This window comes from Melozone crissalis, unplaced genomic scaffold (assembly GCF_028551555.1).
Source record: "Melozone crissalis strain CALT ecotype California unplaced genomic scaffold, PUWL_Pcris_2 ptg000004l_1, whole genome shotgun sequence".
Classification (NCBI taxonomy): Eukaryota; Metazoa; Chordata; class Aves; order Passeriformes; family Passerellidae; genus Melozone; species Melozone crissalis.
The window spans coordinates 4,920,393-4,944,587 of NW_026535782.1; the positions used below are offsets into that span (position 1 = coordinate 4,920,393).

General features: G+C 41.0%; 1 protein-coding gene across 3 annotated transcripts in view; it reads right to left on the bottom strand.

Moving 5' to 3' along the window:
• SLC26A5 (solute carrier family 26 member 5) overlaps positions 1-23,943 on the bottom strand; it is a 38,982-nt gene extending 15,039 nt beyond the window's left edge. For 2 of the 3 annotated variants that reach the window (XM_054271618.1, XM_054271601.1), the window contains exons 1-11: positions 23,857-23,943; positions 23,147-23,265; positions 12,263-12,476; positions 10,458-10,597; positions 7,291-7,401; positions 6,567-6,748; positions 5,289-5,453; positions 3,329-3,481; positions 1,994-2,076; positions 1,752-1,899; positions 12-125 (exon numbers count right to left, since the gene is read on the bottom strand). In XM_054271618.1, coding sequence (XP_054127593.1) covers positions 12-125; positions 1,752-1,899; positions 1,994-2,076; positions 3,329-3,481; positions 5,289-5,453; positions 6,567-6,748; positions 7,291-7,401; positions 10,458-10,597; positions 12,263-12,417 — 1,251 coding nt within the window. In that variant the 5' untranslated portion in view covers positions 12,418-12,476; positions 23,147-23,265; positions 23,857-23,943. The remainder of the gene's footprint in view (positions 1-11; positions 126-1,751; positions 1,900-1,993; positions 2,077-3,328; positions 3,482-5,288; positions 5,454-6,566; positions 6,749-7,290; positions 7,402-10,457; positions 10,598-12,262; positions 12,477-23,146; positions 23,266-23,856) is intronic. The other variant, XM_054271609.1, reaches the window with a different exon arrangement.
• Between the last annotated feature and the right edge of the window lie 252 nt (positions 23,944-24,195).

The following is a 24,195-nucleotide window of genomic DNA, read 5'->3' on the forward strand; positions in this document are numbered from 1 at the left end:
ATTCTACATACCTGAGTTTTTCCACCAGTGCTTTCCTGGACAAGACTCCGAGACATTGAGCATGTGATTGCAATGGTTTGGAAAAATGACCCCACAGAGTTGCATATTCCCAAGGCAATAAGTTCCTGTGTTAAACAATAGAGCAAAGAAAGCCAAATATACACTTATACTTAGCAGTGGTACCAAGCTGGAACTATCCACAGACATTAACAACCACATCTTATTTACATTTCTTTCTAGCAACCTCATTGTAGAGCATAAGCAACCTAATTGTAGCTTATACTTGTAGTTCTCACACAAGCACAAGCTGATGCATGTAGACATCTGTTAAATAGAGTCTCTGATGAAATGCTGGAGACATTTCCTATCCCAAAATGTTACAAGAATTAATCAGACTGAAAATAAAAACGAATAATTAATCAGACTGAAAATAAAAACAGCATTGCTTGCTTTAAGGATTTCTTCATCTTGGGGATAATTTGAATTTTAACGCTGAATATACATTAAAAAAGTTTTCTCATGCAAACACCTTTCTTTGCTTCCCACTCTGTGTGTTTAAAACCATGAGCAGCCCTGCATGTGCTTCCATGAGTGGTAATCCTTTGCTGTGCATGGAAAAACCAATGAGTGTCTGCTGCTTCCTCAGGAAGATCCCACATGAGAACTGCTCCCATGGGTGAGGCCAGGAGCTCCATCTACCTCAGTACTGCATTTCTGATGCCTAAGAAATGATTTGCTTTTAATGAAGCCTCCCCAGACTACTCTGCATCTTGTTATTTGTAACTGAGTGATTTGAGTCACACATTTCCAACAGCCCTCAATGAGATTTTTCTCTTTGCATTTGTACAATCCTTTTTGGATTCATTTAAACACTTGGCATGCACTGCTACTGTGACAAGGAGTGCTACAGTTTAACACCCAGGTGAAGTACAATCTGGCACCTCCTGAGGAAAAGATTTAGATGCTTAACTCAGGGCAGCAATGATTATGTTTAAGATAAATAGAGCCAATTACATTCATGCAGCTACAGATTTGTCCTCTTCTCTCTGTGGGTAACAATGACATGAAGGATGAGATTCCCTTGTGGTGTCAAGGGAAGCTCTGCCTCCCTTGACACCACAATGATACAGACCAATAATCCAATTGAAGTATTGATTCTAAACTGCACAGGAAGGCCAGAGTAGGTGAGGAGGACACCTATTTTATTTTTAGAGAGTCCTAAACACAGTCCTTATCACTCAAATCATACTCAGAATGCCAAGTACAGACAGGGCCAATTGCTGCCCCAGAAAACATTGCCCATTTGCAATGGCTGCGAATAAAAAGAAAATATAAAACATAATTGGAATTTTTAAACGCTAGAACAAGAGTTCTTTGACACACAAGGTACTGTATTTATCATATGGGACCTCTGTGCTTTGCTCTATTACAGAAAGCAGAGAAAATGCAGCTGCTCATCAGGACAGTATGGCCAAGTTATGCCTGTCCCAAAAATTAATAGCCATGCATATGTCCAAGTATAGCAGAAGCAGGTTTCCCAAAATGAAGCTAAAAGTGAAACTGGTTTTTTTAAACACAACCAGAAGAAGAACTTACATTAATTCCTGGCCTTTAAATGTGTAGGCTGTCAAAAATCTGGCTCGATTCCACTATTGAAGAAATCCTCATTTTTGTCAATATCACACCCTACTTTAATGATATAACAAAGGTGCTACTGAGAATTTTCAATAAATCAACTCTGCTACTTTTACCTGATTCCCATCGATGGTGTAACCATGTTTAAGGGCAAAGATCTTGGCCATTGATACAGCCATTGAAAATCCAACTATTGCAATTGCCACTGCATCCACAAATATCGTTGGGATTAGCCCAATGTCAGGAACTGCTGGTGCACGTAACCTTGGAGATGAAATTAAGATTTATAAATTAATATGGTAAGAACTATGAGCAATACAGAAAAGACACAGTCTTAATAAGAATGTATCATCCCTACCCTTGAGGAATATTCCCAACAACATCCACTTTGTATGAGTCATGCAGATGCATTCCAGCTGAAACTCCTGTGCCAATAATGACCTAAAAATCCACAAACACATTTGTAAACATTATCTAAAAAGAGATAAAGCCACTTGAAGAGATATAAAGGTTGGCTGATTACAATTAATAAACACAAGGGGTTACACTTACTGTCAGTCAGTTTTCTATGAGTTAGAGGCTAAAAAAGCAGACAAAAAGGAGGAAGGATCATGATTTTCCCTTCATCATGTCCAACTCATCCTGATTTTATAGTTTTTTGTAAAAAGTTAAATGGAACATGCTATGGTATGATATGAATCACTCAAATTCCCTTTGCCTAAGCCAAGCTCAGGCAAATGAGTGTATTGGAAAAATCAAATGCAAGGACACTCCTGCCTGTGTGCACTGGCTTATTTGCATGTGCATAGCCTGTTACCTGTAAAGAGAATTGATGCAACAGCAAAGAAAGGAACATTGTTTTGCTATTGCCTATCAAAAATACCCTATTACACATCTCTCTCATCTCTCACAAGCATCCCTTTTCTTTATTCCTTCTATCTAGATTGTGCCCATACCTTCAATTATCTCCTTTCTTGACTCCATTATGTGCAGGTTTTTTGAGATCTGTAGTAATCTGAGAACTCATTTTTAAATCAAATCACTTTTAAAGAAAAAAGCTTGTCTGAGCTGTAGGCTTTGTGTGTATTATGACAGTCTGTTTTACAGAGGTATTTTAGAATAGTTGTTTGAAAGAGAATCAGTGCTGCAGCCAGTTATCAGTCTCAGAAACAGAGAAAGGAAAAAGTATTAAGTCCTGATGGTTCCTGCTTTTCTTTCTGCTACTGCATTTAAAAAAGCAAGCAAGCCCTGCAGAACCTCTGCAGGCATCTCACAGGCATCTGTAAGCACCTTCCTTCAGGAAAGGGTTCAGAGGTCTTAGACTCCATGGGGGAAATGGCACTCTTGGACTCCAAGTAGGAAATGCCACTTCAGACACTCTGCATTGTCTTGCAGGGAATCAGTCAGGAGCCCAAACTCCTGGACAGGGAGGGTTTTGTATCTACCCGTTGCTATAGGGGACTGGGGGTGTTTTATTTGTTTTTCAACTCTTCTTTGTGACTTCATGCTCTCCATATGGGCATTCCAGTTCTTAATTTTAAGAGAATCCAAACCTTCAATTGGATCAAGGCTCAAATGAATTATATTCAATGCAAGTTACTCTCAGGCTCAGATAGGAGACAGAACATGAGACAGTTTCTACAGCTTTAGAACAGCTACATAATTTAGCCATCGAATTTCCCAACTGGCTTACCACGATGATCTCCATAGGAATAGGAACTGGGAGCTTCTTCTGAAAGCGGAAATTGATCTCCTTGCCAATCAGCAATAGAACAATGCACGTTAACCCAACAATCATTGTAGCAATATTGGTGGTTGTTATATTTGAAAACACGGCAACCATGCTCTGTAACATACCAGAAGCATCATAATTATTCTTAAGAAAATGGAATCTTCATGGAGATTTGCCACAGAAGAGCAAATTATACATTGCTTTTCAGCTGTGGTTTCATTGTAAATTTATAACCACAGTGAATGAAGGCCTCACCAAAATACCCATTACAGAAGACTAGAGTATCTCAGTGAGAGAAATGCACTTGAATCATTTACAATATCAGTGTTCCTTAAAGGGGGAAAAAATTTGGAGAAAAAACTTTAATGGGGTAAAAAACCTAAACTAAACCATGTCTCTTATCCTTAACATTTTCACACATATTCTTCAGTGGCAGCTACCTGAAAGTAATAAATGCAAACTCCTTCTAATACCTTCAAATATTCTTTGGCAAGTCACATTTACTTAGAGCTGCATAAACTATTCTAAAACAGTAAAGCTGCTGATAGAACCATTGAGGTTGCCATAACAATATGGTTAAATAACCACGATCCTGCAATGCTGCTGAACAGGCCATTATTCCAAATACCTTTTAATTGAAAATGCTTTCTAAAAGGGTGTTAGAAAAAAAACCTGCTGGAATACACAAATTGCTAGAGGGTAAATAATTGCCCATACTGATTATTCCTCCTTCTTCCACTGCATTAAAATAAATAAATAACCTCTGGAGAGGTCTTTGAAAGAAGGCAAACATACTCTTCCTTATGCAGATTGAAAATTGCTACAACTGTCAGGATGTTATACATTCAAGATGTCCAGGTAGTATGCATCTTGAATTTATAACTTCCCTTCTATTTGTTTGGCAATTAGTATGACTGGTTCCCAGTTTTGTGAACTGAACAGCAAATTTTGGAATTAATCATTAAAGCAGACTTGTTTGCAAAAGGTTTGTTTTATCTGCACAAACATACAAAAAGATTCCCACAAAGGATTTTCTGCAACCTACATGTAGATGAAATCCTGAAGCTTCATTATTGCTGAGCCATCAATCTGCTCAAAAGCTTAGGTTTTCGCAGATATCTGAGATCCTCCCTTACACAGACATCTGAGATCTCCCCTTTTCTTCCATTTAAGAGTGGAAAGATTCTGAGAGTAAAATTTCCTAGCTTTGCAGAACATGCCTGATTTACAGTGAAGCATTTCAGGAGCACATTTCCCTCCAAGGCACAAGAGATTTGCTTCAATGAACAATATTCCTTCATATTATGAAACTGCATTAAGCAGAATCCCAAAATCTGCCCATCTCGTGTCACAGACATGTTTTATGAAAAATCCTTTCCTTAGGATTTTTCCTCCTGAGAAGCGGAGAGGTCTCAGGAACAAAATGTAAGCAATAGTTATCTGCTGCTGTGGAATGCAACACGTGGATCTGTGATTGGTGTCATGTGGTTGTTTCTAATTAATGGCCAATCACAGTCCAGCTGTCCAGACTGTCTCGGTCAGTCACAAGCCTTTGTTATCACTCTTTTCTATTCTTAGCCAGCCTTCTGATGAAATCCTTTCTTTTATTCTTTTAGTATACTTTTAATATAATATATATCATAAAATAAGAAATCAAGCCTTCTGAAACATGGAGTCAACATTCTCATCTCTTCCCTTATCCTGGGACCCCTTGGAACACCATCACAATCTCAGACCTTGTGAATCTATCAAGTCACTCTTGGGCTGCACTTTGAGATATTGATATATTACTATGGCACTTAATGACCTGTGTTTAATACTGAATATTATTCTACTTAATGCCAAATAGTACATAAAAACAGGCAGAAAAGCTTAGGAACTAGATGCAGGATTTGCATGCTCAGTAAGTGCAGCTGCTCACATATACAACAGAGAGGGGCCCACTGTAGCGGTTAGTCTTGATGCCAAGGAGATATTTCAGCTGGGAAGTGAAGACATGGACTGCAGCTGCAGTGGTGAACCCTCGCACCAGAGGCTCCGTCAGGTAGATGGCCAGAAATCCAAACCGAAGGAAACCTAAACACAACTAATGAAAAAGAGAAGGGTCAACCACGTGAATCCCACTATAGTCTGGGTATAGCATACACACACCCCCTCTCCTCTCCTCAATGCCCAAGCCAGATCAGGCAAACCTGAACTTGGCTTTTCTAAAGTAAGCTGCCATCAATGCACCCCATCTTCCATGCCACTGGCAGGTCCAGTGTGAGATATGGGTATGTGTGTATCTATGCACTGTTTGTGTGCATTTATGGACAGATTAGAGAATGTCAGTTGAGTTTTTCTGATGGGATAGGAAAAAATGAAAAGGGGAAAAATTTTGGTTTTTTCCAATCCAGCTAAGATGCCAATAAAGCCCTGCCTCCAATGCATCCATCCCTGTTGCAGTGTGTTGTAATATCCTGTTTTAAACTTCCGGGTCCCTTCCCCAGGTGTGCCAATACCTCTCTCCCTTCCCCCTCGCCCCCTTGCTGAGTGAGTTCTGTCAATCAGGTTTAACATTCCAGGAAGGTCATCCTGTGGTTGGCCAAGTTCAAAAGATGCCCCTATGCCCAGAGGTCATTGGCCTGTCTAGGTGTCATCCTCCCCTGAGACCCTGCCCCTCCCACCTGGTTGGTGGCTCACCTGTCCCTTCCCTCCCCCTCCACCCGGTGCTTAAAAGGTCAATCAGGCCATGCGGTCAGGATTCTGTTGGAGCTGTTACCAAGATTCAGACCTCTGTGACCATGGGATAAACCTCTGGATATTAACCCTCTGACAGAATCTGTCTCCTTCCTCCTCACCATAGCCTGAAGCCTTCCCTCCTGAGGTAAACAGAGTTCCTAACAAGCCTGGGTTTGTTTCAGTGCCTGCTGCAACCTCCAGCCATCCAAAGGTGTCTCTGGGGTGAAACACCACAGTTGCCACCTTTGGCCCAGCAGCAAGGGACAGAATAGCCCAGGCACAATCTACCTGGTAATATTGGGATTCATATTCCAATACATCCCCATTTCTGTGATGAGACTGCCATAAAGCAGCCTGTGTCCCACACAGAGCAGTGCAGAAGCACAAGTCTGGTTACAGGTGACCCACTGTCCCTCAGCACCCCCTGCAAATCCAGCAGCAGCAGCAGCTGCTCCTACAGAAAACGGTGAGCACATACCTGGATAAGTCCTGAAAGAAAGGCGAGAGCCACAGCTACCTGCACCCTCTTGGCATCCCTAGCACTGTAAAATTCAAGGATATCTGTAGTATTTGTAGTATTAGAGTCTGGGCAAATCATTTCATCAGGCACTTCTCTCACAGCAACACTACCAACCATCATGCTAACCACAGCAAAGGTACCTGAAATGAGAGGGAGAGGAAAATAATTGCTTAAAATCTTGGCAAGTTTTTTTTTTTTTAGGAGTGGTTCTTATTGAGATATGTAGAATTAAACTAAAATAAGAGTTTTCTACCTTAATAATGTATTCTTTAGTCCCCATATCTGCTCCAGTACTCAGCACCATTAGATGGTGAACATCATCTTTGCAGTAGGTAAACACCATCATTTTTTTTAGATCTCAGTTTCTATTTTGCACTTTAAAGATTCATCCTAGCCACACCAATGAAATCATAGTTCAGGAGTTTGCAAGACACATTTTTAGATCTAATCTGATACAAGATGTAGAAGAGCATCTTCTACTGCTTCCTATGTAAAATGTATAAGCTAACAATAAAAAGTACTGCTTATGTTCCACACATTTGCATTTCTCCTATGCACTTAAATTTTAATTTATGGAAAACAGCTACACTTTCTACTTCTCTAATTTTATTTTTTACAGCTTTATTAAAAATACACACATACACACATACAGACAGAGTTTCAGTTATCCATACAGATATACCTATTGATATGTGCTTGGAGGTTCCAAAAAAAGTATACAGCAAAACAGGATAAAATGAAGAATATAGGCCAAATACTGGGGGAACAGCTGCCAGCAAAGCATAGGCTAAACCTAGAAAACAGATACAAATATGTATGATAAGTTAACAACAAAAATAAAACATCTGAAGCAAAGTGATTTAAGTCTACTACAACTGAACACACCTAACAGGAAATCTAGAGACTTGTCCCAGGTTTAAAAAGTAGGACATCTTTCAGTGAATAGTCTTTAAATGTGTAATACTCTAGGGCAGTGCCTAGAAACATGATGGGTTGAGTCAGGAAACCAAAGTCTAATTACAGGCACCGCAGGTGTGTTTGTGTGTACACGTGTGCATCTGTTTTGCCTTTGTGGGTGCAAACACTCCTTAATGGCCAGCAAATGATTTTTGTTGCTTTTGTTTTCATCTGCAGAAGAATCTAGATAGAAACACCCAAACTCTCATAAGTGGGACATATTTGACTTTTTCTTTTTTTCCCCATCAGACATGGTGTTCATAACAACCCCTAACTGACCAAACACTTTCCTCCTCCCTCACCCCAGAATGACTGGGATAACATAACAGTTTATGTTTCCACAAAACATGCTTCAAAATGTAAAATAAGCAGAGAACTTCTGACAATCTGTAAGGTCACAGAGCTTATACAGCCTGGTATCCTTCCCAAAAACAAAGTCCTTTTTGTCATTAAGCCCTGTCCAGTCCCATGCAGTGGAATGCAATCCACATCATTCCTATCTGTAGTGGGGGCTGGCAAGCTGGAGCTGTGGGGGGAACAGCTCAAAGGGACACCAGGGAAGAACATCTCCCACCCTCTGTGTGACTCAGGGTGTGCTTATCATGGGATCAGGCTCACAAGCAAGTGGTGTACATCATGTGATGTGGCACACAACTGTCCCAAGCAGTTCCAGCCAAAACAATAGCTCTACATAGCTTGTGTTAATGAGAACTGACACCAGAACAGAACAAATGGGTTTCAAGGAGAAAACACTGCATCCTGGCTTGGCTTGGTTCTGCACTCTCACAAGTGCAGGCTGGTAACACCTGTGGGTTAGTGCAAATTCCAAACAGGAGCAATGGTTCACCCATCATGGAGATCCAATGATACTCAAAAACACCTCTCCCTAATGATTTAAATTGGGAGACAAAGCATCACATTACAAAAAAAAGAGCTAAACCAAATGGATCTGTGCCATCCAAGTGCTCTTGTGCAGTGTAGTAAGTCACAGGGCCTTGTTCTAGCCCTAAGCAATACCTGAGTCCTTACCAAAAATTCAGATTCTCACTAAAAGTGGACTGATGGTATCATCGATTCTCTTGCTCAAATGAGCATTTCATTAAGTACTTGTGAAACTCCTCCCATCTATCTTCTCTCACCCAAGGGGTACCTCTCCTGACATCAGCAAACACCCTGTACTGTAACAGTCTGGCCTTTAACATGATGATGAACTTAACAGTACAAGTAACCCGAACTGAAAATCAGTGTTCAAAACTGGGAGGGTGGATCTGTGTGAAGTTCCTGATCTGAATACCCTTTTATTCCCTTTCATTTGTACTGGCATTTTTAGAGACTGTCAGTGCCAAGGAAATAAAGAGATATTGACCTGATAGGAGGCCATGGCTTAAACACCGTGGTCATTGTAGTTCTGCCTGGAATGATTCCCAGGCTTCTTTGAAGCCATGCTTGCTATAATTACTTTCATTCCAGAAAATTGAAAGTTCAACTTTTGTGTTTTTAGAAAGGGAAAGATTAGGAGCAGTTTAAGGGCATGTCTACAGGCGCCAAATGAATAATGTTTACTTTTAACAAGAATCACAAAATTAAGTACAAAGTTCACTGCTGACCACTTACATTTCAGTGTTCTTTCAGGTCATGACATAAATTATGTTTCAGTATACAACTGACAATGTTTGTGTCTAGAATATGACAGATATGCCTGAGAGTTAACCACATTAGCTATCAGTTGAAGATAAGTTTATGCTTCCCTGTGTGGAAATAAAAATAACCTTAATCATAAAACTTAAACAAAACCAGGAAGATACAGAAATAAAGAAATTATCTGCAGAGCCTAAGTTAGGGTATTTAATTATTTTAACTGTTTACCACCCATTAAAATCTTGGATTTACAGATGACATTTTCAGACCTGCCTCAGCCTAAGTGAAGTGCAAATATGAAATAAATCAACACAGAAGTAAACTTATTTATGCTTAATTATAAGACCCTCTGGACAAGGCTCTGCACCAATCAGAGAATTTCCTTGATCCCAAGACATTGTGGAAAAATCTACTGAGACTGTGGCAGCTACTGTGAAGCTGCCATTCCCAGAGCAGTGGGCACCCCATAATGATATTGCTGTAGAAGTCTGTTGCTTTCTAAACTCCTTAAACTTCTGAAACTGCTAATAGTAAATGCTGGGCTAAACAAAAGATTCTACTGGTCCATTTACCAAGAGCTGGAATGGACACAGAATAGTGAACACTGGATTTCTCTGTCTTCCCAGAACCTGCTCCTGCTCCAGGACTGGGCTCCACTTAGGCTGACACTTCCAAGAATTTACTAGAAATTTCTACAGATTTTCAGTCCTGTTAGAGATGATGCTTTTGATTTATTTCCACCACATAAATTGCTGCCTGCTACTATGGTTCCAGTGTAAAGTGGTGACTTCTAGCCTTAGGGATCAGTCTTTGAATTCCTGCGTGTTCTTCTCTGGTTAAATTTAGTTTGGTTACTTTGCCTCAGTTGCTCCCTGAAACATAATGTCTATATGTCTGCTACCCTCTGCAGGAAATAAGCCACGACTTTCAGAACAATGAGATCAGTAAATAATATGGTGCATTCAGGAAAAGTTTGGACATGCACTTAAACTGTGAAAGGTTGGTCTGCCATTGAGAGCTGTGGATACTGATTAGAGAGGGAGCTTCTTTCAGGGTTTGGTGCATATCACTACTTGCAGTTTTAAGGGAATCATCATTCTGGGCTGGTCTGCAGAATCCATGTTGATATCCACAGAGAGCCCTGAGATACACATCCTGTTCTCAGGAGCACCTGTTTCAGGATGTCAACAACTGCCATAAAGGCACACACAGGAAAAGTAAGGAAGAGATAATTAAATCCACAGGTACACTCACCTTGAGGAAGCTGCATGACCCCAGTGCTAATACCTGAGATAATGTCTCCAAATAAGTATCTCCTCACTGGGTAATGAGGCAGCCATTTTAAAATTGGTAAGAAACTGTAAAGATGAGACTTGGCTTTCTTAGAAGTACAACTGGAATTACAAAGCAGAAAGAAAGTTAGACAATAGCAGAGGACAAACAGGCTGTAAAAATTGTCTTTCATCCCTATACAGGAAAACAGTTCCTTTACAGGCAGGCTCAGACTCCTGATGACAGTAATTTCTGGACATGCTTAAGCACAAACAACTATGCCTCCAGTTAATTTAGCCCTTAATCATGTGTTAGTGCTGTTGACAAACCTTACAGAACTAGAGAAGAGAACAAAACTGGAGCACAAAGCTCAATGTGCATGGACTGGAACAGTTTTGCTTCCCACTGGAGGTCACGGGAAGTAAGGGAAGACCACTATAAGGAAGCAAATTATTCTCAGGGGATTGTTCCTAGTAACAATCTTGCTTCCTGATAGTGGTTTTCACTCATCAGAATACTCTGCAGTGCTTTTTCCCATTTACTGTTTGTATGCTGTATACTTTTTTGATCATAATATTGTATATTCCTAATCTTTAAACATGGCAAATCTATTAATTTAACCAGTACTTATTACTATCCCTGCCACTACTGACAGCCCCACTTTCAGGCCATTTGAGAGCATAACCCTTCCTCACCCAGAAAGGAAAGGCACTGAGGCCAGCAGCACTGACCCTTGGGACTCTCAGCAGAGCTATTAACCTTTTGAAACCCTGACTCATGACAAATGAACAGAGCCAGGAAATACATATCTCTGTCCAGTACTGCCTGATTGTACTGTGGTAAGTTTAACCTTGGCTAAAAATGCAACACAGAAATGCTTTCCTGTGTAGGGGAATTGCAAGAGAATTGCATGGATTTGTCAGCATTTCTGAATTGCACAGTGAAGAAGTGTGTTGCTAAAAGTGAGAGTCATCCACACTTCTCCATGGTTAGGTAGACTGTATCACAAAAAGGAGGATTTTGATCCACTTTCTTTTAATTCAGGACAGACAAGTTTTCTGAGATAGAATTAAGTGTCTTTACCATTGAAGTCATTCCATAAACCAAAGCTAATCTCCAAATGTCAAACCATGTAAACAGGAATATTTTATAGAAAAGCAATTCGGTTGTCCTGCAGAACAAGGTTTGAGAAAGAAATGGAAAAAAAACTCTGCAAAGGAAGCATGGATAAATATAAAGCTAATGAGACCTTAAATCCCCTGGTACCATGGAGCAAGAGAAGCACAGTTAAAGACATTTCACATCTAACCAGATGATACTTATATGCCAAGGCAGTTAATTAAAATCTAGAGAATGCCTTTAGTAAGTTCTTATTAGACCAATATTTAGATTTCTACACAGCTATCACACATCTCCATTCTTCTGTGAAAGGATCATGTGAAGCACAAATTTGCCCATAAGTATTTCCACATAAGAAGGACAGATATTTTCTGGGTCTTATGAATTCGTGTCACGTGATCTGACTAATACTTCACATTCCCATGTTGTGTATTTTCCTTTTGCACTTTGATGAAGGCAATTCAACTAATTTATCCAACATTTTCTAATCTAGTTCTACATTAACATTAAAAGCACATACACAGCTTCTTCCCAGTCTTGCTGAATGGTCAAAGTAGAATTAGTGGTTTTATCTTTTAGGTTTCTTTGATGAGATTACCAGCTAAGTGCATGAATTAAGAATTAGAATATTTCCAATCAATAAAACAAAGATAAGACAAAAACCCTACCGACAAGAATGTGCAATCCTCTGCCCTAAAGTCTGACGGGTTCTCTGTCGCCTGTGCAGCTGTCCTTGCAGGAGCTCCTGGTTGTATATTGGTCTCTGCACACAATACATCTGGCTTTGCTCAAGACCCACTTCTTCTTCTTGAGCATGTTCCATAGTTGATCTCACAGACCAGCAGTGAAGGAGGAACAGTTCCACGAACTCCACCAAAAAATCTGCATGCAGACAAAATAAGTTTGGTTTCCTTTTTAACCTCAGATTTGACATTTCCTTTCAAATAATGTATTTTAACAAGCTAGAGGCAAGAACTGTGATTGCAGTCTAATTAAATAGTCTGTAACAGCAGGAAGAAAATAAATCACACTCAGTCTTCAGTATATGAAAGCTATTAATTTATGCTTCTCTTGTATAATGAAAGCTTTTACATTATTTTCTTTGTAAATAAGAGATGAAACTAACCTGGAAGGTTGTATTCATGTTTATCTGGATTTTTTCTCAGTTTTTAAAGAATATACCACTGTAGGAGGGAGATTCCTTTATTGCTGAGTTACTTCCTTAGTCACAACCTGGCATGTCCATTTTCAAAAGACAGAACTCTAACACTGAGAAACCCACTTCTTTCTTCCAGATTGTCAGTTGCATCCTGCATCCATTCATCTGCCTTCCTCTCTATTTCAGAAGCTTCTTTTTCCAAACAGCATCTCGAGGATACACAATTCACTACTTTCAAACAGTTATCATTTCAATGAATGTGCCACTTACTGCTATTCTCAATCTGCACAGACTAAAACAGGTATCGGGAGATGTGCCCAGTTTTAAAACTAGCCAGAAGGTTTGTAAAGATCTATTTGTCTGTCTGATTCAGTGCCACAAAAATCTTAACATGTTTAAAAGACACTCTGCTAATTCCACTGCCCCATGTTTGCTGCTTTCAGAAATCCTGGGCAAGAATGACACTCCCAATTGTGAGCAAAGTGACAGGACTGCTATGCTGTTAGGCTGAGATGCTGGCTAGTGCCACACTCGATGACAGAACCGGAGTGCAGTGGGAAACAGAGCCATCACTGTGAGCAAGGCCTTGGGCTCAAGCCCAGCAAGTCACTTAAGCATGTGTTTGCCTTCAACCAAGGCTGCTAACCCAGGGGTGCTCTGGTTTTAGCTGTACATCAATACTTTTCTGGGAAAGGGTTACCACGCAGAAATTAAACAAATTGCTACCTAAGCACTCAGACAAAGCCAACCATGATTGGTCCAACATTCCGATTCAGCAAATACAGTCAGACCATCAGCAAAATATCAATATTGCTATCTATGTCTTCACTCTGATCAAAGTGCTGGAATTTTCCACTCAGATCTTGGTAATCTTTCCTAGAACTGACACAGCTTAGCATCTCTTCAGTTCTCACTATTTCATAAGCAATACTTTCCCTATGCTGTCAGCCACAAAAGGATATTTTTACTAAAATTGTAATTTTTCATTTACTGCACACTCTAAATTGACTCCAGCTTTATTGTATGAAATAAAGGCAATCCTTCTTGAGCAGGGAGGTTGTAATCTGTGATCCTCAGAAGTCCCCTAAAGCCTCAACCATTCTGGGATTCCATAATGGTCCTTTATGTCATTAGTCACATAGAATCCATCTTCTCCAGTAATTAATTGAGGTGTTCTGGCAACATTGGCCTTATCCACAAATTAAGAAGCAATTTTAATCAGTCCTAAACAGAAAATACACTCAAATCCGAACAAAATCTGCAACTGCATGCAAAAGACACAGACCAAATCAGCTAAATGACTTGGTTTTGGCCAAACTTCTCCAATAAAATGAGAATGCAGTATCAATACATTTTTAGCCATGGTTTTAAAAACACACACCCTGCCTTCTTTCTGCTACAAAGGACATCAACACAAGACAGTGCCCTGCTAACCTCAAACAATTCAGGTCCTGAATTTCCACCTTTGAGTTTGTTCAGCTTCAGGTAGATTGGTTAATATATAGAAGAGCCACATGAGATTGTAACATAAATCTAGATCTGGAGAGGTCTGGAGGTCTCCAATTCTGTACACAAGCTCCAACTCTTCCAGGTACTATGAGCATATACAGAACAACAGAAGTTCCATCCTGCCTCTGGTTTTCATGGTAAAATAAATTATACAAATGCTGTATTTGACTAACTGAACAAGGTCCAACTCTAAATCAGTTATTCAGATCATGGCAAGAGTTAGTTTGGAATAATGCCAGAGGTCACAAGCCAAGTTTCACCATCACTCAATCTGAAGGTTTTTAAACTGTAGATTGAATGTTTCTGATTCTGTTAGAGTAAGGAAGTTACACTGCACTGAATCATGAGAAACAGCTAAAACAAAAGTAACTTGAGGGAGGATATGACAGGATCTTGTCTTTACCTTCACAGTGGACACAAGAACATGGAAAACAAATCACCTGTAGTTAAGAGATCCTATATCTACCTAAAACTACTGTTGGATATATCACACTCTTTCTTTTCCATGTCATTTCACCACCTTCATCTTAAGAGCCCTGCATAAGCATGTTCCTTGATGGCAACCTAAAATACTACACTGTAGATAGCACAGTAACAATTAAAGTCTTTAATATCATCCCTCTCTTTTGCAAAAGCACACAGAGAGCACGAGTGAGATGCTTGTCTTTATGAGAGATGATACACATTGTCTATTGAGTAGCAAAATAGTAACATTTCATGACTGGTTCAAATGTCTCTCCAAGTGTTTGCTGCACCACAAACTGGCAACACAGTTTTCCAAGGCTAAGAAATTGAGTCTTGTCCTTCACTCTCAGAATGACTGAAGAGCAAAAGCAAGGAACTGCCATTTTCATGAAAAGAAAGCTTAGTGCAATGACTTCTGAAAACTCACAGACCTTTATGCAGAGGAAGAGAAAGGCAATGGTGGATAGTGGAATACTGCTTTTCAACAACCTTTGAACTTCATGGCAAGAATAAAGTTAAAAAGCTGTAAGAAACACTGTCATTAATCTTATCAGCCAGATAAGAGTTGAGTAGAAGTAGGTAAAACCTGTATGCAGAAGACTTAAGAGTTGGCAATTCTTTATCTGACTGATAAAGGCCTGTCTTATATCTTTCCTGCTATTATCAAATTGAAGGTGTTAAAGAAAAAAAAAAGTGAAGCAAACATGAACTTATAACACTATCAGTAATAAATTAGCACTTTCTCTTCCCAGTCTTAGCTGATAAAGGAGGTCTGTCAAGCCATCTGCACTGATTCTTACAGAGGACAATAATTTTTGATCCAAATCACGTGAATCAAAGTGCAACCATAAAATTTATAGGAACAGAGATTTGGCTGCTGTTCCTTGGATTCAACATACAACTATGGGGAGAAAAAAGCAAGAAGGTGGAGACATTAAGAATGGTGTACCACGTGACTCTTACAGCTTTAATAGGCACTTTTTCTCCTAACGTGTATCTAACCTGAATGTGTCTAAGCTACCTAAGGAAATCGGCGAGTCAGCAGCAAATCCATTGTCTTGCCTGTTTTACAAGGGCAAAACCCCTTTCTTTTGGAAACACAAATTCCTTTAAGTGGCAGAAAACCACAGGTGGACAGTACTAGTACTGTGTTACAGTATGTCCTCTGCTAGAGACTTCCATGTTTGATCATGAGCTAAAAAGTCTATGAAATATTTTGCGTCTTCAAGCTTACAAAGGCAGGTGACAGCCATCAGCCAAAGGGCTGGTGGAAACACTGCCACTCTATGTAAAACATCTTCTCCCACATGCACCCTGAAAAGCACAGTTACTGCAAGGTCTGCTCCTACTGTCTGAAGAGGCAAGACACAAACCCAGGTGATTTTAGGAAGCACATAATGGCTCATTTCTTTCTTTTCTCTCTGGCCTCATTCCCCAGTGCCCTTCCACTTTTCGCCCTCAATGACAACTACAAAGTTGTTTTTCAAATAAGCACAAAGGTGTAAAATGACTGGGTGGGGTCATAAGGAATGTGTTCTCCTGATTTTATTGGACTGTTCTCATCATTCTCTTTCCTCCTCCACTCCTCCCATTAAATCTACTAACAACTAGATTTTTTAAACCTGAAGGCTTTAAGTAAAATTTCATAAATTTAGGGGTAACTTGTGAAACAAACAAAATTTTCCTTGTATAGGTCCTAATCTAAGAAATGCACTCCAGGAGTGAACCTTTGGGAAAAAAATAAATCAAGACCTTAAATTTCTATGCAGCTTTTAGACAGGTAAAATGTCCACTCTAATGATTAGATAGGTAAGATGATTACATAAACTGTGTTTGGTTGTGTGATTAAAGCTTCTCCACACACCTCTAATGTTACTCAGAACAACAGCAGGATGGAAAACCTGGATAACACCCTGGTGGGCTACTGCCAAGGCCACCACATGAGCCATCAGCCTATCAAAAGCTCATCACCACCAATCCAGAGTGGTACACAAGGGTCACCCATGGGACCCTAGAAGTCCCTGCCAGTTCTCAGTGTGAAAAGCATCTGCCCATCTCTAAGAGTAAGAGCACTCAGGGACAGCAAAGGGGTCCTGGGAAGTCCTGGCCAGTCACACATGTGCACATGGGATGGTCTGTACCAACAGCTGGAGTGGGGCTATCACCTTGGGGCTCATTTGTCCAGCTCAGCTGGGGAAATTGGGATGAAGGAGCTCCTAGGCAGATTGTGTGAGCCTGTGTGCTGGAGGGGTCCACCCTGCAGATGTGTGATGTATCGCTACATGTGCACATACACTCTCAGCACTGCACCTCCATCCTGCTTGGCTAGAGAGCAGAGGGGATGAAGCTGTTGCCTCTCTGATATGCATGACTTGCCATGCACAGATCTAAGTACATTGTGTGTGTGTGTGTGCTTATGGGAAACACATCTTCAGCCCTGGTACTGGTTGGATCTGGGGATATGGAGCAGCAGCAGCAGCCCCATCTTCCTCAGGCTGTTGAATTCAGTATATTTTCCTTTCTTAGCCACTGAAAACATCATAATAATAACATTGAGCATAAAGATCCTTCTCTCAAAATGGTAACAAATAAGACATATATATATTTTAAAATAAAATTATGATGTAACTGGTAAGAGGTAATTTATATTTCATGCTCCTTGCCAAAAAATACTTAAGGCCCCAAAGTTTACTGCATGGACTGATGAATTCATTAGTGTCTTAGGCATATCTCTTATCAACCAGCAATCTTATGTAAAACAGAATGTTTTAGGACCTGTTATAATGATTGAGCTGTTTAATCCATTCCACATAAGACAAACAGCTGGAGCACTTTGAGCAGCAGAACATTGGTCTCCTTCCCTCTGAGACTAAGATAAGAGATGGCTTCTGTTTCCAGTGTAAACACATTGATGACCATGAGAATCCATGGCAATATGATCATTCTTATTTCTGCTTTTTGCAGCTTCAGTGACCTTGGATCCTAGTCTGCCATCCTCCTTCCCTTTGCCAAAAGCAGTTGCTAGTGACAGTGGAATCAGTAAGTTGATCAGAACAGTAGCATGGCTGATGACCCCTTAATTATGCTTTGTTAAGCCAACTGATAAGGACATGCACCACTTCAGAGACAGGTAATCATTAGCCAGCTTCATCTCCAGAGAAAATCCACTGCCAAAAACTTTGGTGGAGCAGTTTTCTTCATAAAGCTCCAGCTGGTCAGAGGAGATAACATAAATCAAGATAATGAATACAAACCAAGCTAAGCCAGAATAATTTCTTTACTTCTTGTGATCTCAGTGGACCTCCAGCAACTGGTTCATTTTTTTCAGGCATAGTGGAACATGCAGACAGTAAACAAGTGTCTGTGCAGAAAGAGATGACTTCATTCTGTGCTACACTTCCTTCTGTAGAAAAGCCACCAGAAGAATTCTCCCCTATCTGCTTCATCAACTCTTTACACAGATCACTACCCTCTTAAGTGCTGCATCAAGTTAAAAATAAACAATGAAAAATAGAAGGCTGTTATTTATAACAAAATCATTTCAGTCATGTTTACAGTGCAAACCTCTCAAGTTAGAGAAAACTGAAGGATAGTAAAACAGTGTGGTCAGAGGAAGAAATGACTGGGGTGCAGAGAGGGAGGAAGAGAGGGTTTAGAATGGGATTAAAATTTATATTCCAGTTGCACTGCTGCAAACATGGCATAAAGTAACTACCATTACTTGAGTAACATGAGGTTTTGAAAAGTCTTCAAGGATCCTCTACAAGGCACTCTTTCTAACATGTTCTGAAAGGATCTGCTCCTCTGTAAAACAGGCTACAACCACTGCCATGCTTGAAGAAACTCCTGAAGAACTGATGCTTCTGAAAGGCAACACAGAACTTCAGCACAGGGCAGCCACTCCTTGGGAAGGCAGCATGACTAACTATTTCTCAAACCTGCAACTCTTCTCCTGATAGCTCTGAGAACTTCCCTATCCATGTTAGGATCTGCAAACAGTTCATTCTTGGAAGCTACTTCATAACACACATTTTCTGTGGTTTTTTTCTGCATTAGGTATGAAACCGAATCCCACGTGAGCAGTAAGCAGAACATGACATATCATAGATCCTGTCCCCATTTATGCAACTGTTGCTTGGTTAAGATGTTATCTAAACAATACATTCTCCTGTCTCTTATGTACTTGAGTGTTGCTTCACGATCTGAAGGTGAATGCCAGACAGTGGGAATAACCTTCCTCAATGTTTTGATGCCAAGATTACACCTAAAGGCCATGAGTGCACAGCAAACACAGGCCAACACTGCTTTTGCTTGAAATATTTTAAAATGCACTGTAAGCAAAGAACATGTAGAGAAATTTCTCAAAGTATTAGAGTGTATATATATATATATATTTCTTCTGTGGCTAATGAAATTTTTAAAGTGAGACAGCCCCATGTCTGCTCTTAACTGCGCAAACAAAAAGATCAGCCCTCATGGAGCTGAACTTTTCTCCAAATGACCCTCTAAGTGTATTTGGCAGAACAACCCTGCATGAATGGATCCCTGCAACAGCTACACTAGAACAGGGTGTCTTGATGAAGGAACTGGAAGAGCAGGAAGGGTATCTGGGCTGAGGATCATCAAATGAAATGAAGAAAGGTTCACTGAGTAATTTTCTGATGATTTCTTCTTGCAAGAACCTTTCCTTCCTTCTAAGGAACACATATGCAAAAGAAACAAATGTCACCAGAAAACAGGGAAAAAAAAAAAAACCCACACTCACTACACTGCAGTTAGTTAGACTCAGGTCACCTGTTCAGCTATATGGACTTCAATGAAGCACCAAAAAGAGATCATATATGTTGATTTGCATGAAACTGGCAAAGAAATAAAACTGGAATCATATAACACGGAACTGAAAACAAGCAAACAAGTACAGTGCAAAATTTCAAAAAGAAAAATGCAATGAACCAAAGACAGTAGGTAATGAAACAGTAAACCTGAAAGAAATTGGAAGGGCTTAGAAAACAATGTTATGTCAAAACCCTGAAGCTGGGGCAGGATCCTGGTAAAGCAGGATATGCAGGGTTAGATGCTGAAGTGGTAAATGAATTCAGGTATAGATGTCTCTGGGAAAGGACTTGAACCATGTTATGCTATAAAGGTAAGGTAGCAGCAGCAAAACTTCTGTATTTAGAGAAGACATTACATTTGCCTGTATCTGTGATAGATCTGTAGTTTTGTTCCTTATGTGACCCTTCAGATTTGCCTGAGGTTAGCAGAGCTCTGTGAGAACAGGAACAGGCAGTTCCCTGTGAGCACCTCTGAGCAGCAATCCAAGTTTTGTCCTGCATGGGCTATAGCTTTTTAAATTCCATTCCATAAAAACCAGGTAGAAATTTTGTAATTTTGTAATCCTTAATCAGGTCAATCCTTAACTGAGCTTAATTGATCTGTCCCTACTAGACTGAACTCCAACAAGGATGTTTCAAACAACAGACTCAGCAATCTTTGATTTGGATTGGAAAATTCTCTCTGTGCCTTAGGATCACAGAATGGTGGAAGGAGCCTTCAAGACCACCCAGTTCCAGACCCCTGCTCTGGGTAGGGACATCTTCCATTAGACCAGGTTGCTCAAAGCCCCACCCAGCATGGGATGAGAGGCTTTCTGAGGAGTTCTCCAATCTCAGCCCTGCTTCAGAACCTAATTTCCATAAAATAAATTAAAAGGAGCAATTTGATCTTTGCTCTAGCCCAGCCTATGTGTCAGAATCTCAGATTTTCAATTAACAGATTAAAATCTATTAATTAGCTAACACACACCCTCCCCAATAACCACAACAGTATGAGAACACAAACAGAACTGGACATACAAAATGGTAAGCAACTGTCAAAGCAGAGCAGTAAAACTTGATCCCCTGCCTGGGCAAAACCAGTAAGTTTTCAAAGAAGGCTGGAGAAAAAAAGATTCTACCCAGGCAGTAAAAATACAGATTTTAAAAATCTCCCAGGAAGGCAATCACACTATTCTTTGTCACATGGAAGGTTTTCCTGCCTTGCTACTGCACAAAATAAAATAAATAGTTAATGCAACATTTTGAGAAGAGTGGTCCAAGTTCCTGACAGGCCAGTGATTCATATATGTACTCTTATAATTATAAATAAAAATCTAAATCCTATCAATGCAACTGATTTGCAAAACTCATTCAAGTGCCTGCACAAATGTACAGCCATATCTTCAAAGCCATGGAAATGTTTGACATTGTCTGTTTGTGCATAGATTTCCCATTACCTGGGCACACAGCAAATAGCAACAAGACCTGCACTTTGCTGCTGCTTGTACTTCTAAAGAGCAAAAAGCTTTAGATAGACAACTGGTTATAAAATAACAGCAATGGCAGGTCTTGTAGCCATGTGAAGAATTATTATCAGAAAGACTATCAAGAAACACTGGCTAGCAAGACAACAGTCTGCTGATTAACAGTTCTAGGGAAAGAAACATCTGAATAATGATGGTGTTTAATTCATTAAAAATAACTGGGAAATCAATAGGCTAATTAGAGCTCAAGAGTTTTAGATTCAGCATGGGTTTCTTGTGCTAAAAGTTACAGGCTATGAAACAATCAGATAGAAAAAAATCAGAAAAGAAAGCTTTAGAAAACCAGATCTTACAGAAAAATACATCAGCAATAAAATAGAAGAAAAAATAGCAGTGACCAGTTCATTGGGCAGAGACCAGGAGAGGCAGAGGAGCTCAAAGGACTGTGCTCTTCTAGGCAGCTCAGTGGATGCACAAAAGTCTTGGTTACATTTACAGAGGCTACAGCTGCAATTCAAATTAGTAGTAGTTCAAGACAATACTGGTGTGTCTCTACTATAACAGTCAAAGCAGATAAACATACATTCAGCTCTTCTTTCTTAAGTTATTAGCAAAAGAGCAACAGTGTGACAGCCATGTGCTAAATCTGTGCCTGTTTTCCATTATTTTAGCATCAACTAATATAGTAATAACATCTTTCCATGTGGTTTTGGAATATTTAAGTTCTAAAAACATTGAATTTTTGGGGACAGACTATTATAACCATGAAAAACTGTGTGCTGAAGATATGATTTGAACCACAGTAATGGACTGGAAATTCCAAACAAAAGGCAAGATGCAATGACTGTTCAGTGCTCCAAGTTGTAAGATCTGATGGCTGAATCCAACAGAGCATTTTAGTAAGTATTCAGCTTAGAAAACAGGGCTCACTTTATGCCAGAGGCTAAAAACATCACAATTTCCTAGGCCTTCCACCTAGATTGCTCAATTATCTGTACTTTTTAAAATTATATCAGCCTTTAAGAAAACTGTTACCCTGCACACAGAATTTGTACAGCATGAGCAATAAAAGCATATCAGCTCTGGACATGATACTGAGAGGAAATAAAGTTTAGTTTAGAACATGGATGCAGCAGCAGGCTTGTTTCTTACTGAACTTAGAGCTTTCCTTCATTGAAATCTGACTGTGAATATAACTCAATATTGCCCCAATTCCCCCCATAAATAAACCTTTAAATGCATTGAAGCTTTTAGAATGAGACTGATGAGTTAAATACTCTCAAGTCTCTACAAGGGAGTAAATGCTATGGCAAATTAAAATGTTTTATCAGCTACCAACAGCAGCTCTGCACGTGTGAAACTCCATTCTCTTCCTATACGTTTCCCACACTACATGTCAGAGATGTTTCACAATACAGTGCAAGACTATTAACAAAACACTTCAGTCTGGAAATACTGCTGAATGCAGAACTGAAACATCTGTCCTGTCTTAGGAAGGCTTGGGACTGTCAGAAACCAAGTGCTTCAAAGTGTGATTACTGTCCCTTGAGGAAGGCAAGAGGTGATCCCCACAGAGTTAATTCAGTGCAAGCCACCTGCACGTGTTTGTTTCTGAAACAGCAAATTACCTTAGTTTTTCTATTTCTACAGCAGCAGTAAAGTAGCATCCTACTCATGAAACTTCTGTAATATAAACCAAGACACCTGTTAGCCCAAAATACCTGTTACTGCACTTTTAGTAAGAGACATTTTAAAAGTTCGCTTGCAGATTTTAGTCTTAGTTTGGGAAACCTTCAGCCAAAATATTCTGTGCCCAGACTCTTGCTGTCAGTCATTGACATAAAGCCAATGCTGTACAACTGTATTCCTGTGACAGATATGAAGAATTATGAATGCATATTCTGCTGATTCATCAGCAGAAATAATGGCAGCAATCTAATGTTTTTTCTTTTCCTTACTACTGGATTAACCCTATATGCCTGCTGCAACAGCCACTTGGGTCCTCTGAAATTTCAAAGCATCCCAAAACCAGCTTTCAACCATATTTCAATTTCCAGACAACCAGAAATTTTGCAATAGCAGCATGGGCGCGAGCACAGCAAATTTAAGCCTACTTACTTTTCTGGCTGGCTTCTCCTAGTTGCTTTCACTGATCCCTTGTAAGGAGTTCAAAACGTTCCCACAGCTCGTGAAGCTGAAAAATACTGACATAGGAAAGGCAAATTCCTCTTCTTTGCCTGAAAAGCGGAAGGGCATGAAGGGGTTGGGGGGGGTGAATAGTTTAATCGAGGTTTTGGAAAGGTTTTGAAGGTCTTTGGGTTAAAGCTAGTACTGAAGCGCAGAGCAGGTAGCTTTTGTTGTTACTTCTTGGGAGAGCCGCTGCGACCTAACCCAGCTTATAGTCGGAGGGCTGCAGCCGCAACACGAGGAAATGACTGATCTCTCACCCTCCCTTGGGCTTCCCCGTGGGTGCTGAGAGTGTTTTACAGCACGGAGCACCGCGGGTGCCGCCGCTGCCCCGGCACGGCGCTGTCCCTGCACGGCGCTGCCCCCGGAGCCCGGCGCTGCCCCGGCACAGCTCTGCCCCCACATCACATCTGCCGCTCGCGGTGCTCCGGCAGCTCCGCCGGGGCCGGCGGGGAGCGAAGGGAGAGGGGACGTCACGGAGCGAGACCCCCACGGTACCTCCGGCCCGGGGTGACCGAGCGGGAGCCACAGGCGTGGGGACAGCCCGACCCCAACCGACGCTCTTCGCGGCGAGGCTCGCTCCCCTCACGGGAGATCCGCTCAAGGGGAGAGATCCCCTCCGCCACTGACCCCGTGCTCACCCCCGCCCGGCCGGCCGGCCGCGCTCCGCTCAGCGCCCTCCGCCTTCCTCCAGCGCCGCAGCCGCCGCCGCCGCTCGCTCCAAGGTGAGGAGCCCGGGGGCGCGGGCGGCCGCCAGCCCCTGCCGGCTCCCGCCCCTCCCACCCTGCGGCCGCGGGCGCGCCTGGGACTCGTAGTTCCCCCGCAGCCCCGGCCGAGCGCGTCCCCGCCGCCGCCTACGAGTCCCAGGGTGCCGCGGGGCCGTGCGCGCTCCCGGCGGCGCGGCCTTGGCCGTTCCCCGGCTGGGCCCCCTCGCTCGGAGGGGATAACGGAGACCTGGAGCCGTGGGGCCAGCAGGGTTG